This window comes from Vicia villosa, linkage group LG2, assembly GCF_029867415.1.
Source record: "Vicia villosa cultivar HV-30 ecotype Madison, WI linkage group LG2, Vvil1.0, whole genome shotgun sequence".
Taxonomy (NCBI): Eukaryota; Viridiplantae; Streptophyta; class Magnoliopsida; order Fabales; family Fabaceae; genus Vicia; species Vicia villosa.
Genome location: NC_081181.1, coordinates 32,972,400 through 32,991,017, shown reverse-complemented (window position 1 = coordinate 32,991,017; position 18,618 = coordinate 32,972,400). Strand labels below are relative to the sequence as shown.

The 18,618-nt window shown below is 36.9% G+C and overlaps 1 protein-coding gene across 1 annotated transcript; it reads right to left on the bottom strand.

The window, feature by feature from the left end:
• Positions 1-6,633: 6,633 nt before the first annotated feature.
• LOC131646066 (uncharacterized) lies at positions 6,634-7,639 on the bottom strand. Its single transcript, XM_058916229.1, has 2 exons — positions 7,495-7,639; positions 6,634-7,406 (listed from the first exon to the last, which is right to left on the bottom strand). The coding sequence occupies exons 1-2, from the start codon at positions 7,618-7,620 to the stop codon at positions 6,654-6,656; spliced, it is 879 nt and encodes a 292-aa protein (XP_058772212.1). The 5' UTR covers positions 7,621-7,639; the 3' UTR covers positions 6,634-6,653.
• Positions 7,640-18,618: the final 10,979 nt, after the last annotated feature.

Below are 18,618 nucleotides of genomic sequence, written 5' to 3'. Positions count from 1 at the left end.
TTGATTTCCATTGGTTAGAAGCTGATTAATTGGGAATTTCATTAAGATCGGAGAAAAATCAGAACAGTTGACTTTTGGGTCAAAATCAGGTCAATCATTCAAATATTGACTTTTGGTGGAAAATCGGTCAAGAAAAGTCAAAGAATGGATAAAATCGGAAATTTGACAAAAATTGCCAAAAATAGAAAAATATCAAAAAAGGAAAGTGTTATACTTAGAAAAAATTTTGGTTCTTAAAAAGTCTAATGAACAGCTCACTTCATCACCAATTTACACGTGGCAAATGGCATTTTTTGGAGAAATTTCCAACATCAAAGTTGTTCCTCTCATAGAGGAGAACAACTTTGTAGTTGGACACTTTTTCATTTGAAGCTTGGTTAAAGAGTTACCAAGGTGTGAAGTTGAGGGTTTTCATTTGAATCAAGTTATAAAGCTGGGCAAATATCTGGACACGCGTAAGCATTATGTCAAACACATGGCGTGCCATATTGGAATCAATTTCTTGAGATCTACAGGTGTCCTATGAACTCAAACTTGGTATGCATCTACTCTCATCCATGCCCTCTGCATAATGAGGCAAGAATCAAGCCATTCGGATGAGTATTGAACAAATTAGAAGGTTCCCAAGTCATGCCCTGACCAAGTTATGTTTTGACAAAGGCGTGAGCATGGATTTGAAACGCGCGCACATCATTTCTACAAACAGGTGGTGAGCCATTTTCGTATCCAATTTTAAGGAGCTATAGGTATCTCTTGCATCCCATTCTAAGTGCTACATGTTCTACCCCATGTCCTCTAATCAATCATCAAGGAATCAGGTCAATTGAGTAGGTATGAAGCAAATGGTGAGCTCTCAAAGTCTCACACCCATAGGCTTAAAAGTTGGTAGATTGCTGGGACACAAAACCAAGGCACGCGCATGGATAGATGCAGCTACCCATTGCCATCTTTGAGTATAATTTTGAGTGAGTTACAAGTCTCATTTCAAGAACTCAGCAACACCATAGTTCTTCACTCTCACCACCCCATTACAATGGGTCTGACTTTGAATTGAATAAAGGTCCAGAGAGAAAGTTATAAGTGTGCAAAGTCATGATCAGAGACTGTTGGTTCTTAGCATAGAAAGCTCACATACAATGTAACACCCCCATGTCAAACCATGCATGTAGTCGAGCACGTGAGAAGCAGAAGGAAAGTTTATCAAATATATCAGCCTTGCCCATTAAGCATGAAACTATCCACTACAACAATACATACAATACTCTCCATGCACCACCAGACTATAAAAACCACACTCTCACTTTTTCATTTTTCTCAAAAAAACTCTCTCTTAATTCTTCCCCTTTTCTCTCGGTTCCCTCCTTCTTTCTCACCTTCACCCACACTCTAACAACCTCCAACAAACCTTCAACAACCATAACTAACTTCACCTTCACCATCTCTAATCAACCCTAACAACTTCAACAACCATCACTCTGTTCTCTTTCATCATCTTCAGAAAACTCTAAACCTCCATAACCACCACACCTATCTCACATTCAAACCTCTCAAAAAATCTCATTCAATCTTCATCCTCACCCTCATGGCTCCCTCTCCCACTGCCTTTGATTCAACCTGGTGTGCTAGCCCGAGATCAAGCCTCAGCATCGTCACTCTTGAAGAATCAGTCTGAACGAAAGCTTGGAGGCATCTCAGCATGATCATCATCTTCAACCGCAAAGGGCGCGTGGAGGACTTATTCTCTCGCGTTCATGCGTTCAAGATCTCATCAAGTAAGTATGTAAAAACCTTATGAATATCTTATGAGCTTGATAGATCCATGGCACCCGCGCATACTCCTCATATGGCATTTGTATGAAATTTGCTGTGAATCTTGTGCGTGTTTCTCTCTGCATGAAATACCTATTATTTAGATATTCTAATCACGTAGTCAAGTTCTATGAGCGTCGTGGTTCGCATTGGTGTGCTCAGGTTTTGTTTTGCTGAAGTTGATGGAGTTAGGGTTTTATAAATTCATTCGGTTTCAACGTTAGAGTTAGGATTGATGAAAAACAAGACCGGATCTGGACTCAAGAGATGAAAACGAGTCGGAACGTGGTCGAATTTAAGTTTTCCGGCGAATTTGTTGATCGCGGTGGCGGAGACGACCGGAAGGGATGACTGGAGAGTATCTCCGGCGTCTGGTTTGTTTGGTGGTTTCTGATTGAGATTGCATACGTGTCGCTACTTTACTGGCTCATCCGTTCCACTATATTCCTATTTTGTTTTTATTCAAATGATTGAAGGGTGTGCTGGCGCATCATTATTGGTCCTCATGTTTTTGTCATTATCTCACTTAAACTCTACCATGACCAATTGACTTACATGTGTGTATTTGTTTGTGTACGTTGCATACATAGAAAACCATAGTCTAAATTAATGCAAATGCTAAATGATAAAAATTGACTGAAAATAGATTTAGCAGGTAATTGGGCTATGCTGCTTGGGCCCCCCTACGTCTTCATAACCACACCCCTGTTTTGCTTATACACACGCATCCTATTAGACCTGGGCCTGAGCGCTCTTATTATCCCCACCCCCTGATTTCTAGCCCAGTTTGCCTTTAACATGATTTTAGTCCATTTAGAAATTGTTGTTGCACCTCCCTACAGTATAGATTAGATTTTCATTTTTAATCTTTGTTTTACTTTTATTTTAGCTCACAAATCCGATTTTAATTCAAACAAAAATACATAAAAATTTGTTTTAGGTATTTTAGAATGTGTAAATAATTGTCATAATTTTTGTCGATTTTTTTATTGTTTTCAATACCTTTAATAAATCTTTTTTTTTCATAGTGTACTTGTATTTTTTTTGCCTTGATTCTTTTTGTAAATAATTTTGGATAGAATTTTGATTGAATCCCTTTTGTTTGCTTTATATGTTCCTTGATGAATCGTATAGTTTTTGTCTATTATTTTTGATGCATTTATGCAATTTATATCGATTATTAGACATTAGATTTCCCTTGCATAAACAACTTAGATTAGAATATAGAATTAGTTCCCTCATTTCATTATTTTTCTTTTCGACTTTTAAAATACTTAATAAACAGAAGACACGAATCACACTTTACTAATAGTGAGTAAGAAATGAATGGGATTTATTCCCTAATCTGTTTCTTAATCGCTTAGTGGGAGAGAAATGAGTGGGATTCATTCCCTAATCTGTTTCTCGATCGCTATAAGAAATGAGTGGGATTTATTCCCTAATCTGTTTCTTAATCGCTTAGTGGGAGAGAAATGAGTGGGATTCATTCCCTAATCTGTTTCTCGAACACTATATAACGGAAGAGAGATGAGTGGAATTCATTCCATAATCTGTTTCTCTACCGTTATACACTTTTATGTGATTCAACTCGCAAACAAATTCCCCTTAAAAAATACACAACCAAAAACACTTAAAACACCTAACAATGGTTCAAATTAAAACAAATTAGAGAAAGTGGTGAGTGGCCTGGTATTGGGAACTGTTCATCACTCATCTATCCTAAAAGACACAAACCAATCATCTCTTTTTCTTTTGCCTCGTTGGCACCTAAGGGCATTGTTATTTCCGCTCGTACGCATCGTAGGTCGATCCCTTATGCAAGAGCGCGAACGTTAACTCCGCCCAACTAAAAAACACAAAAACAAACAGAAAATCTTGAGCCGAGCTACGGTAAATCTGATTCCTGAAAAGGATACGTAGGCAGCGGGGTAGGGCCCGTGCGAGTACAATTCTTTCTTTCCCTACATTTTGCATTCATTCGCATTTAGACATAGACATAGTACACACCCTTTAGATAGAAACAAACATAGGTGGATACCATCGAGTACGATGGGCGTGAGGGGTGCTAATACCTTCCCCTCGCGTAACCGACTCCCGTACCTAGATTCTCTGGTCGCAAGACCCTGTTCCTTCCTCTCCTTGGTTTTCTGATATTCCTTTCCCATATGGGATAAATATATTGGTGGCGACTCTGTTCATTTTTCGCGAGCGTGCGACAACACACAAGAAAAAAAGACATCACATAGTCTCTCAAAATCTTATAATTCAACCTCTATTTTTTTAAAGTAATGTGAAATTTTTAACTCACACTTGTACACAACATTAATTTTGCAGATACCCTGTGCTCCATCCCATCATAGCTCTCCTCCACCACAGCTTCTACAAATTTTCATATTTCTTATTTCAAAAAAAAAAGTTAATAGAATAAACCAACTTAAACTAATAGAATTAAATTCAAAAAATTAAATAGTAACGTTTCTTAAGTAAAAAATCTACATAATAATAAGTTAAATGAGGGGGAGATTAATTAAACTTTTATGTATTGCATTCATATGACTGAAGTTGAATTCAAAGCTAAAGAAATATCCGGATCATCTCATGTAAACGTGGCTGGTTCATTAGTATACTATTTGATTTGACATTTCTTTGTGTGTATGTGTTGCCAAGAATTAACTTCATATTAAACAATCAATCATCTTATATTTTTATTTCTCTGTGACTGACTGTGAACAAACCTTGATAAATTGATGTGACATTTTTTTCCTTCTAATTTCCTTTCTAGCCTTGTGGATGTGACTTGAGTTAAGTGTTTATACAATGATGATTTTCTTTCTTAGTGAAAAGAATCTGACATTTCAGGGCCCTTGAATATGGTATCAAACAAAAAATACTTGTTGAATTTATTTTCCTGCAAAATGGAATAATACATACATAATATATTCCTTACAAAGTTTTATGAATTTCATGACACACATGAATTTATTTATCAGAAAAATATATATAATAAAAAATAAAAATGCAAGGTCCTTTTGGTGTACTTTTGTGTTGAATAAATCTCTCACTTTTCATGTGAAAGTAATGCATGAATGATAATAGGGAGGGGACCCCTTCACCCTCTCCTTGTCCTTGATCTGTTCGATATAGCTTTATCAATATTGTGGCAAAAGAGTACCTGCAATTCCAAACTCTTTGTCCCTTACAAGCAAAAATTGAGAGGCTCAAAAGATATTAATGAGCAGACAATAAGGCATAGATAAGAGTAGCTTTGACACAAAATAGGCATATATGGTTTCCTTTAAATTTGACATATTGTTTGGTAAATGTCAATTTTCTAATAAGCCTTTTAGCTTAATTGTACATTGCATGATTAATTCATTACTCAAATAATATATGTATGGTGGGTGGATATAGTAGACTAGTAAATCTAACACTTACATTTCCCTAAAAAATGTCATGCCTACCATGAACAACCCACTTGCATAATAGTGAAAGTTATGTGAGTTATTAGACATAAATTACTATTATTTTCTACAATACTATTTATACTTGGAAACTTAATATTGTCGGTATCTGTAGAATATAGCCAGAATATAGCCAGTGATAAAGTAACTTGAGTTTTTCTCATGCGCTAAATTAAAACCAAAGTACAACATTATAAACACCATTTAAATTTATTTCATGACATGTTAGTTTCGTCATTATGGTGGAAAAACATAGACGATACGTCGTGCATGTTTATTTTATCCGTATTTTTGTACAAAACAAATCAATATTCGCTTTTTACGAGTGAAAGAATTAACAAGATTATTTTTTGTAAAATTTTAATTTTAAAGAGTGTAACATTTGCATTCCTGCCTCACTCTCATTTTTTTATAAAATGGATCAAAATTTTATATCTGCACTCTCAACGATAGATATTCGTTTTTTTTTTTCATGCGTATGCAAGGTGATCTAAACGGGACAGGTCCATTTACCACTCTTATACATAATTCATGTTTTTTTTTTCTTCTGTGATAATTTAATGATTAAATAAGTGATATATCATAGGTTCAAAGTCATACTCCAATAACCAAATATCTCACACCACAATCAACTAAAATGCCTTAATGTTCTTTCATTTTGGTAAAAGAAACTTATATACTACTTGATTTTTTTTTAGGGCTAGAATTATAGGTAATTTATTCATCAACAATGAAAATAAACCTAAAGTATTTCACAAATATATGAAGTACGTATTATTCACATGATGTAGTTAATGAAGTAACGCCTCTCCTGGTTCTTATTTAAACTTCATGGAAACACTTATGATAACTTGCTTTCAAAGTTTATTATTATATAGCTATATTTGAGAAACAACAAAAATTATGATCTGAGTTTAAGTTAGGCAAACTAAAAGAAAAGAAAATTTCTTTACCCACCTCCCTATGGGGGATCACCCCCAGCGAAATTCCCAAACTACCCCTGCTTCGGAAATGAACTTCCGAAGCGCTTTTTTTTTTAAAAAAATTTCCTTGATTCGGAAGTTCATCTCCGAAAACACCTCATGGGGGGTGCGTTCGGAGATGAACATCCGAAAACACCTCATGGGGGGTGAATTCGGAAGTTCATTTCCGAATTATGCAGAAACTGTGTTTTTTTTTAATGTTTTTTCTTAAACGCAACCGCATTTTAATTAAACGTTACCGGCAAATAAAATAAACAATAGATAGACTGAAAACACTAATATGATAAATAAACAAAAAAAAAATACTAATCCGATGAAAATAATATATACAAACCGAAACAAATAAAAATAGTGTGCTAAAGATACAATCCGGAAAACAAAAAATAAATAAACCCGACCACTACTGGGTGTGCCTAACCCTCTCACCCTGGGCCCTCCTCTGCCGCCTGTATGTCGCCGCACGGTCCGCATCAAGGACGATCATCTCCATCACCGCGACTGCCTCTGGACCGCCCCGCTCCACGATACCTCGATCCAACGCGTCCCGCCCAATCATCGATATCCGCTGACAGATCGGCATGAGATCAATGGCGTGATCATCCTCGGCCTGCTGGTTCTCCAGGATCTCCTCGTGTGCTGGCCTAGGAGCGCCGGGAACGTCGGGTCTCAAGAGAGGATGGGACACCCGGTAGAACCATGTGACGTACCCCTCCACACTGTGCCAGTCCTGGGTGACCCGCATGCGACGGTACTCCTCCGGTACCACATGATCCTCCCAATGCTCCCATATGGCAGTGAGCTGCACTCTGGTCACTGTGTCAGGAGCAGCCTCGAAGGGTGACCTGGGTATGATCTGCACGAATCCGAACTGACGCATGCACCGCTCCGGGAGATACCGAACCATGATGCCGGTCCCGCATGCCAACCAGCCTGAATATAGAGCAACCCCGTCGAAGGGGACAACCTGAGCGTAGTCGGCGAACGGCCTCCAGGTGACGTCGTCGTGCATCGTGCGGTCCAGGTACAGGCGGTATGGTCCCACCGCATCGTTCCCCCTCTGGAGAACGTATCTGGCGGCCCTGGGCATGGGGTCCACATACTCAGGATCGATGTGGAAGCCGTGGATGCGGGAGAAGTAGGAGATGATCCAGCTCTGAAACAGAAACAAGATAATGTATTAAAATTAAATACGAAACATAAATAAATAAATAAATACGAGAATGTGTTAAAATCAAACGTACCGTAAGCAGAGTGCAGGATCCGACCAGCTGCCTCGTCCTCCAGTTGGAGGCCTCATTCAGCTTCTGGTAGAGATATGCCAGAGTAGCTGCCCCCCAGTTCCACTGGTGAACGGTATCCAGGTCCATGAAATAGCGGAGGTAGGTCACGTCGACGTACCTGGCGCTCTTGACCACAAAGCATGCAGCGCCTACCACATGCATGTACCTGCACCGGAGAGCGCAGCCGCGGTGATACTCTGTGAACAGCTCGTCACCCTCACCCTCAGCCTCGGCAGCCGCGTCCAGGTGGAACTCAAAATAGATCTTCAGTGTAGTGAACCGGACATGAGGCCCACAAGTCGTGGCGCACTCAAAGTGAGCAACCTCCTCCTCCATGCCCAGATAGAGCGTCATCCACTCAATGTCCTCCACCCTCTGGATCTTGGAGTGGGTCAACAGCGGCCCCCTAATAGGCAGGTGGAGAAGACACTGGACGTCATGCAAGGTGATCGTCATCTCCCCAACCGGCAGGTGGAAAGATGACGTCTCCTTGTGCCAGCGCTCCACAAATGCCCCCTGCATGCCGGTGCTGATGGTGGTGTACCCGGTCATGCAGAGCCCGCTAAGCCCTGAACCTCGCACATGGTCGTTAAACCACTGAGCTGCTGGTTTAAACAAACCGAAAATCTTCCTGGAGTGGTTCACCATTTTCAATGGCTCTCTCTCCTGTTACAAAAAAAAAACAAATAAGCGAGAAATAAACGGTAAAATTATAAAAAATGGTGACAAATAAACGGCTAAGTTAAAAAAAACTAACTCTCCCTCCCAGATCCGCCGAGCGACGTGATCCTGGTAGTGAATCAGCAGGGAAGTGTCAAAAGGCCCTCCCGGATAGCTATCCACTTCCTGCTCCTCCTGCTCCTCCTCCTCCCCGACTGGAGGGTCAACATCCGGTATGACCTCCTCCTCCTCCTCCTCATCATCATCCTCCTCCTCTCGCTGGCGGGAAGAAGATACCCGAGCCAGCCTACTCCTATAGCCTGAGGGAGATGAACTCTCCACCAAGTCCTGTGTAACGCGCACACGGCGTCCCCGGCCCCGCCCGCGTGTCGACGCCAGCTGCGCCGCCGCCCGCTCGCGTCTAGCCGACGCAGTCTGGGACTCCCTGCCCTGTCTGATGCATGCTGGCTGGTTGCCTGTCATGTTCCTGTAAATAATCGAAATTGAAATCGATTAATATGCGAGACAAATGAAAAAACAAAAAAAAATTGCACTTCTGATACAGTTCGGAAGTTCATTTCCGAAACTGGAATGGAGGTGTTTTCGGAAATGAACTTCCGAAACACCCCTGCGCAGAGCTTTTCTGCAACCTTCAATGGCAGACCCCAAAATCAAAATTCAAACCTATGTATACACATTCTAAACATCCTAAAAATCAGTATAAACCTAACCTAATACATTTTTTGCTATTTCTAAACACCCTAATATACATTTTAATCATAGATCTTAAAATCAAAATGCTTACCTATTGAATAGATTGGAGGGCTTTAGAATGTAATAGAGAAACTAGATGGAGCCTTTGAGGTAGCTTGGAACTGGTTTGCACAAAAATCTCTTTGGGGTTGAGTTTGAAGAAGATTAGGGTAAATGATTTGGGGGAGGGGGCGTTTTGCTTAATCTGCAAAACGCGCAGTATTTCGGAAATGAACTTCCGAAATGCTGTTTTCGGAAATGAACTTCCGAAATAAGTCAAATTTTTTAAAAAAAAAGGCGCTTTCGGAGATGCATCTCCGAAAACACCTTTTTCTTGAATTTCGGAAGTTCATTTCCGAAGTTAGGGGTAGTTTGGGTTTTTCACCAGAGGTGAACTAGAAGGTTGGGAGGTTGGTAAAGAAATTTTCAAAGAAAATAGAACCAAACATAAAGTATGATAATTGATTTTGCTTCCTAATTTGTACACACCTATGCTTAGAAAATTGTTCATATGGTGATGGTAAGTAGCTAGTGGGGCATGGCTAGATTCTAGTTCTAGTGAAGGAACTATCTCTCATTAATCTCACTTAGCTTTCTACTGGATGCTAGATTTTACAAATTAAGACTAGCCCAAAATTTATTTTTATTTTAAATTTAGTTGCCTTGAAAAAAAATAGCCCAAAATTAATTTTTTTCTTTGAATTAGGGACATTCAAATGACTTTTAGTTTCATCTGGTATTTGCCTAAATTTTATAATTGTATGTGCAGATGCCATCATCACCTTCCTTTAGCTTTAAAAAATGATTATTTTTTATATTTAAATGATTTTTTGGAAATTTTGATATCTAAAAAGGTTATAATAAAAAAAGTTAAATATTTAAAATAAAATTATTTAAAAACTATTTAAATTAATATTTCATGTAAAATATTTATAAAAATATTATAAATTTTAAAAATATATATAATACAATAAAAATTATTTTTGAAAAACAGAAATAAACTAACCTTAAATTATACCAAAATTCATTTTCAGTACCATAGAACTAAATAGACATGAAGCCAAAATTTGAATTCAAGCATCACAAAAAGCGTACTTTTTTTCACCTTTCTCATAATTTTTCAAGTTTCACAATAAGTGTAACACACTTTAGCTCAGTCTTAAAGACGTAAAAAAAATTTAATCAGTTAGGCAAATTAATTATAACTAATGATCAGTTCACCAAATTATTTTATTAACTACTGATTTTATAATTGTTGCGGGCAATAATTAAATTTAAAATTCATGACATACCCAAGATGATGAGCCCATAGATTTGAGAATTTCTAACTACACCCCTATTGACAAAATTATCCTATTGCTTTAGTAGATGTACTTTTGGAATTATTATTTTTTTAAAAAATAGTTTTTTCCGTAAATGTATCTACGGAAGCGTTAAAACATAGTTAAATTTGAAATTTTCTCAATTAATTGGGAAAACCTCAAATTAATTAAGTTCATGAAATCTTCCATAGCTACATCTACGGAAGGGTTTGAAAATAGCGTGTTCCATAGATGTACCTATGAAACATTCTGTTATATTTTCAAATCAACTACATTTCACTCCTAAACTCCAATTTTTTGGACAAAAATAAAATATCAAATTATAGTAAATCAAAAGTAATTGGAAAACCTCAATTGTACTACTTTAATTTTATCTAATTGAGTGTTCCATTTTTCTAACACCAAAAGATTTAGTAGATCAATAAGAAGTTTTAGTATGTATTTTTTATTAGAACTTTTAAAAAATTAGATAAAACAATGTTAACTTTTAAATTTTAAAAAAATTTGATAGTTCATACCGAATAGATTTATAAATAAAAAATTTGATAGTTCATATTGGTAATTTAGTTTTGATAGGCCAAAAATTTGATAAATATTCAAAAAATCTGAGAAAAACTTCAACATATCATATAAGCTAAAATTTTATAAAAATTTAGTATATTAATCCAAAAATTGAAAAAAAGAAACCACACAACTTTTTCAAAAATTCAAATTATTAAAAATATTTTGACAAAATTATTTATAGTGAGGGGTGCGAGATTAAAAACAAAGATGCTAGGACAAAATCTAAAACTAAAGTATATCATTGTCAATAGAAGCGGAAAAGCATGGGCCATCTTTTTTCCTGGCATATTCATAAAGAAGCCCATCAATCGAAAAGGTTGTCAAACATCGCTTTTCCTTTTGCTAGTTGGAATATATATATATATATATATATATATATATATATATATATATATATATATATATATATATATATATATATATATATATATATATATATATATATATATATATATATATATATATATATATATATATTAAACTTCAAATTCAGAAAGAAAAAAAATACAAGAAATAAGGGGGGACAAAGACCTAAACACCTTAAGAGAAAATTAACTTAAATTTGGGAAAATCAAATTTGTTAAGCAAAAATTTCTCTTTAGCCTCATTGACAATGAGAACATAGTTATATCATCAAGTATTGTTTCTATTTTTGAAACCTAAACTAGCTAAAGATAATGGTTAACATGAAACCATGATTTTTATAATTGAAATGACAATTACTCCAACGATTTTTGATAGACAATGAGACAAGATTTACACTGGGCATCACCCTAATAACAATGATATAGTCAATCTTATTCCAAAGATTGTCCCACTTCTTTTCAAGGGTCACCTCCATAACTATTATCACTCACATGAATTCAGTAAGAATAACATTCCCCTTACTAATAAAGAAAGAAAAAGAGCCTTCGTCGTCACCATTCGAGTTTCTGAACATGACACCGCACACGATAGAAGAAGGGTTACCAAGAACAACACCATCCGTGTTTCCTTTTATCCAATCAATCAAAGGAGGACTCCAAAAACTTCAATAGTGTGCTTCCTCAAAGGAGGGTTGATGCTAGTGTTGAGTTTCTTACGAAATGAAATCCTTTAAGTTAGTATTGCCCGTCTCTAGCAGCATTCCCAACTATAAGATCATCATATTACCAATTCTTTTGGTGCAAACTTTTCAATTAGCAATGTTGTCCTCAAATCTTGTTTTGTTTCTAACATGCCAAACCTCAACAAAAATGTATTGGATTCCAACCCTCAAAACAACATTACTTTGAGCCGACCTAACATCATGCAAGATCCTCTAACAATCATCCATAATGGAGATGGAATGGTAGATGTCAAAACAATTTCCAAACCACTTCCATATTTTAGAAACAAAACTGCAGTTAAACAAAAATATTAAGTACGTAGTTTTTCATCTATAAATCTGTGAGACATTGTTAATATAATTATAAAATTTAGAAAAACATTTTTCATTTTTTATAGGTATTCTCTTAGTAATTTCTTAAATTAAATTGACTTAAGATACATTCCGAAATCAAACTAATTAATGAAATACAAATACTGTGATCAAACTTATTAACAAAACACATTCTTATAATTTTATTACGTTTAAATTAATATACATAGGGTCGACCCACGTAATGTGTGGCCTAAGGCGACTATTAAAGCGAAGTTATTTTTGGTTCATCCACTATAAGTAATTACTTGATTTTTAGAAGAAGTTTTAAGATTTTTTACGACTAAATTTTTTAGTATGTACTATGAAACTAATATGAAATATAAAATTGAATACAAAATTCTCTTTATACGGTGAGTCGTGTTGTCAACTTTCACATATTATATTGATTAAATAAAAATCTTTGTATAAAAAAAACAAAAATATTTTTATTTTTTAACGCTTTTGTATAAGCAAGAGTGACACAAATAAAAATGAAATTTCTAAAATTAAAAATAAAATTATTTAAATAATAAAACTTAGGACCTTTCAAATAAAACATAATTTACTTGTCAAACGAGTTAAACACACATTTATACACAGTTTTCGTTATTAAAAAAATATACTAAATTTGTATTGTGTGAGGCTAAAAATACCTTTACAAAAGATTTTTTTAGGCCCAAGGTAAGCTTAGTCCGCCTTACCTTTAGGCCGGCCTTGAATATAGACAACTAGGAATTATTCAACTAGGAATTTATTCAACGACCCATAATATCGTCTAGTAATATTTTTTAGTTTTTTTTTTCATTCAATGTCAGAGTTTAAATTTTAGCATGAAGGAAATTTCCACAACAAATCTAAAATTTAAGTTTAAATTTTAAATTATGTACATAATCTATCTAACACGTTTATGTTTTTAAACACGGTTATGGCATTGTGTAGGAGTACATCTTTCATTTCGTTGGAGTTAAAAAAAATCAACGGAGTTCTAGATTAAGATCATTGAGTGCTAGGCATAGACTTTTAGTAGGGATGAAAAAATGGGTCCGGTTTGCCGGGAAAGCCTGTTTTGCCCGCACATTTTCGTAGGACGGAGCAAGGTTTTAGGTCCGCTTCCTTTAATGTGTCCGCCCCGCCCCGTTTTTTTACAGATTTTTGCGGACATGAACTTTTTCATATAAATTTACTCTGCCTTGCCCTCATTTTTTGCGGAGTAGGACAAGGTTTTAGATCCGGACTCTCAAATCTATCCGCCCCGCCGCATCCTATTTTTTCGTGGGTTTTTAAGGGACGGACCTAAATAGGACGGATATGTATTGAAGAGTAATTCAATATTCAGAAGATGAGCATCAGAAGTTCTGATGTGGGCTAATCTTATGATGGTTACTCAGAAGATAGTGTTGACAAAAAGTTCTACCTTCTGGGTCCTGTTAGTTTAGCTATTTAGTTAGTAAGGGTACTTTAGTATTTTGTAGTATTGTACTGTTTGTACCTTAAACTTGTTCACTAAGTTTAGTCTGTTAGGGCTTAGGTGGCAATTTTTCTTTTGTATAAATAGCCTTGTAGTAGCTATCGTTTAACAACACAAGTAGTAGAATATACAACATTTATTCTTTCATCTCTTTTGCACCGTTATTCCTTTTGTTCATTCTCTTTGTTATCATCTTTATTCTTATACAACATTTATTCTTTCATCTCAAATGCGTGTATTATTTGGTGCTCAAGATGTTCTAGATCTTGTCACTGAAGAATATGTTCTGGTTGCAGCGGATGCAACGGAAGAACAAAAGGATGCGCAAAGAGAAACAAGGAAGAAAGATCAGAAAGTGTTGTTCTTCATACATCAGTGTTTGAATGTGAATGTGTTTGAGAAGATTGTTGATTCTATGACGTCAAAGGAGGCATGGGATATATTGGTCAGGTGTTACGGTGGTGACGCATCAGTGAAGAAGGTGAAGCTTCAATCCCTGAGAAAGCAATATGAGAATCTCAACATGAAGAACAATGAGAAAGTTTCTGAGTATATCTCTAGAGTGATATTGATCACTAATGAGATGAAGGCTTGTGGAGAAACCATTTCTGAACAAGTAATCATAGAGAAGATATTGAGGTCACTTACTCCTCAATTTGATTATATTGTTGTATCTATTTAACATTCTAAAGATCTGGAAACCATGAGAATAGAAGAGTTGCAAAGTAGTCTAGAAGCACAAGAGTTGCGTCTGACTGAAATAACTTCTAAAAGGAAAGTTGAGCAAGCTCTGAAAGCTTCTTTTGTCAAGAAGGACCAGAAGCATTCTTGGTCAGAGTCCAAGAATAGACGTGGTGATAGATTCCAGAAGGAAGCCTCAACTTCTGATGAGAAGAAATATCAGAAAGGAAAGTAGAAGAAGAAAGTTCAATGTTACTGTTGCAAACAGTTTGACCATTTTGCTAGAGACTATTTGGAAAACAAAGGAAGGAGATCAGAAGAAGCAAATATAGCCAGAGGAGTTTGAGATGATGAACTTGTGCTATTGATGGCTTCAGAGTATGACGGAAGATGTTCGTCAGAGTGGTGGTATATGGACACTGGGTGTTCAAATCACTTGACTGGAAACAAACAATGGCTGATGGATTTTGACTCTGAAAGGAGGACAAAAATCAGATGTGCTCATGATAAGTACCTTTTTGCAGAAGGAATGGGAAATGTCAAAGTCAGAGTGAAGAATAGGAAGAATGTTCTGATCAAGGATGTTTGGTATGTTCCTGGAATCAAAAGCAATCTGATGAGTGTGGGTCAACTCATTGAAAAAGGTTTCTCAGTTGTTATGAAGAACAACCTCTTGAAGTTGTATGATTCCAATCAGAAGTTGATTATGCAATCTGAACAGGGAAGCAACAGAACATTCAAGGTGAATGTAGAAACAATTGAAACAGAGTGTCTGAGTGCAGAAGGCTCAGAAGGTGATAGTAAGTTGTGGCATAAGAGGTTGGGGCATCTGAACTATAGAAGTCTGGGATATCTAAGTTCTAAGAAGCTTGTACATGGCCTTCCAAATATTGTGAAGCCTGAGAAGTCATGTGAGGTATACATGAAAGGCAAACCACCCAGATTGCCATTTGTATCAGAAGTTGCTTCAAGAGCAAAGCACGCTCTAGGAGTAGTGCAATCTGATGTGTGTGGACCATTTCCAGAACTTCACTTGGAGGAAATAGGTATTTTGTGTCTTTTGTGGATGCGTTCACAAGAATGACGTGGGTAACACTTATCAAATTTAAGACTGAGGTGTTCACAGAATTCCAGAAGTTCAAGGTGAAGGCTGAGAAGCAGAGTGGTCAAAAGATAAAGATTCTCAGAACGGATGGTGGAGGTGAGTATAACTCTACAAAATTGTAGAAGTTCTGTGATGATAATGGAATTGAGCATGAGGTTACTGCTCCTTATACTCCTCAACACAATGGTCTGGCTGAATCTAGAAACCGTACTTTTCTTGATATGACGAGAAGTATGCTAAAAGAGAAGAAGCTTCCTCACAATCTCTAGGGAGAAGCTGTTGTTACTGCATCATATGTGCTCAACAAGTGTCCAACGAAGAGGCTGAAGGAAATTGTTCCTTTAGAGAAGTGGACTAAAGAGAAGTAGAGTGTTAGTCATCTGAAGGTTTTTGGTTCTGTGTGTTATAAACACGTTCCAGAAGCTAGAAGGAAGAAGCTGGATGATTGGAGCAAAGTGATGTTATTGGTGGAGTACCACAGTACAAGTGCATACAAGCTCTATTATCCAGAAACTAATAGAGTTGAAGTCAGCAGAGACGTCATTGTGAAAGAATCTGAAGTTTGGGATTGGAGAGAGTCTCAACCAGCTTCTGATGTAGAGATAACTTTTGAAGAAGAGTTAGTCGGAAGATGAAGAATCTTCTGAAGATGAGTCAGATGGTGAATCTGATTCTGATCCAGATTGTGATGATGATCCAGAGTCTGGTGGTAGTCATGATTCTGGAAGGGAAAACTCTGAATATGAAGAGTCTGGAGGACAAACTTCTGGAAACGATCATGAAGGTGGTGACTCTGGAGGTGGTGACTCTGGAGTCGCTGACTCTGAAGTAGCTCAAAGGCCACAAAGAGTCAGAACTATACCTAGAAGGTTTGCAGATTATGACATGTTGCAAGACACAGAAGTTGACTCAGAGGGAAATGTCAATTAGTGTGCCATGTTAGTAGATTCTGAACCAGTGGGTATTGAAGAGGCGCTCAAGAAGAAAGTCTGGTTGAATGCCATGAAAGAAGAACTTGAGGCTATAGAAAGAAAAAATACTTGGAAGCTGACAGAACTTCCAAAGAAGAAGAAAGCTATCAGCGTCAGATGGGTTTTCAAGCTAAAGCTGAAGCCAGATGGATCAGTTGGTAAACACAAAGTGAGGCTAGTGGCAAGATATTTTCTTCAAAAACCTGGGCTAGATTACTTTGAGGTGTTTGCTCCTGTAGCTAGACATGAAACAATCAGACTGGTGATTGCGTTAGCTGCAAACAGAGGTTGGTCCTTGATGTATCTGGATGTAAAGTCTGCATTTCTGAACGGTCTATTGCAAGAGGGGGTATACGTGTCACTGTTAGAACAAGATTTGTTCTGATCAATTATCTGAGTTTTGATGATAACAATAATATGAATTTTGCTTAAGATAATATGGTACTCTAATCCAATGCAATTTCCTTTTCAGGAAATATATAAAGAGTATGCATAATTCAGCGCTCAGAAGCTTTGTCTCAAAGGGTTCAGCATGCAACATCAGAACATGGTCTGGCAAGACATCAGAAGATGGTCGAAGCAGAATCAGAACATGGGTCTATGGAAGCATCAGAAGAACATGAGATCAGAAGCACTGAAGTTCTGATGGTATCACGCTCAGAAGCACTTCAAGGTCAGAAGATCAGAAGATGCTTTGCACCAAGCTGTTTGACTCTGATGATATTCAAACGTTGTATTCACAAACATCAGATCAGAAGGAAGTACAAGTGGCAAGCTACGCTGACTGACAAAAGGAACGTTAAAAGCTATTATAGGCAACGTCAGTAGACACAGCGTGAACAAGGCTCGAGGTAGTTGACAAAAGCGTATAACATTAAATGCGATGCTGTACGGAACACGCAAAGCATTAAATGCACTCAACGGTCATCTTCTCCAACGCCTATAAATATGAAGTTCTGATGAGAAGCAAGGTTAACGATTCTGAACAAAAGCATTAAATGCACTCAACGGTCATCTTCTCCAACGCCTATAAATATGAAGTTCTGATGAGAAGCAAGGTTAACGATTCTGATGAGAAGCAATTGTAATACTCTTAGAATTGATTACATTAAGTTGTAAGGAACTAGAGTGATCGTGTGGATCAGAATACTCTAGGAAGTCTTAGAGGTTATCTAAGCAGGTTGTAACTAGAGTGATCGTGTGGATCAGAATACTCTAGAAAAGTCTTAGAGGGTATCTAAGCAGTTGTTTCTGGAGTGATCAGTGTGTGATCAGAAGACTCTGGAAGACTTAGTTGCTGACTAAGTGGAGAACCATTGTAATCCGTGCGATTAGTGGATTAAATCCTCAGTTGAGGTAAATCATCTCTGCGGGGGTGGACTGGAGTAGTTTAGTTAACAACGAACCAGGATAAAAATAACTGTGCAATTTATTTTTATCTGTCAAGTTTTTAAAGCTACACTTATTCAAACCCCCCCTTTCTAAGTGTTTTTCTATCCTTCAATAGGCATCAGAGCGCCGGTTCTAAGGTGCAAGCACTTAACCGTGTTTAGAAAAGATTCAGGAAGAGAAAAACGCTTCAGTAAAAGATGGCTGATGAAACTGCAAAGTCTACACCTGCATCTACATCTGGCTCTACTGATCAACACAACGGTAACAATGGTTATACTAGACCGCCGGTATTTGATGGTGAAAACTTTGAATACTGGAAAGATAAACTGGAAAGTTACTTTCTTGGTCTAGATGGTGATCTATGGGATCTTCTGATGGATGGTTACAAACATCCAGTAAATGCCAGTGGCGTAAAGCTGACAAGGCAAGAAATGAATGATGATCAGAAGAAGCTTTTCAGGAATCATCATAAATGCAGAACTGTTTTGCTGAATGCTATCTCTCATGCTGAGTATGAGAAGATATCTAACAGGGAAACGGCCTATGACATATATGAGTCCTTGAAAATGACTCATGAAGGAAATGCTCAAGTCAAGGAGACTAAAGATCTCGCTTTAATCCAGAAGTATGAAGCCTTCAAGATGGAGGATGATGAAGACATTGAAAAGATGTTTTCAAGATTTCAAACTCTTACTGCTGGATTGAGAGTTCTTGACAAGGGATACACC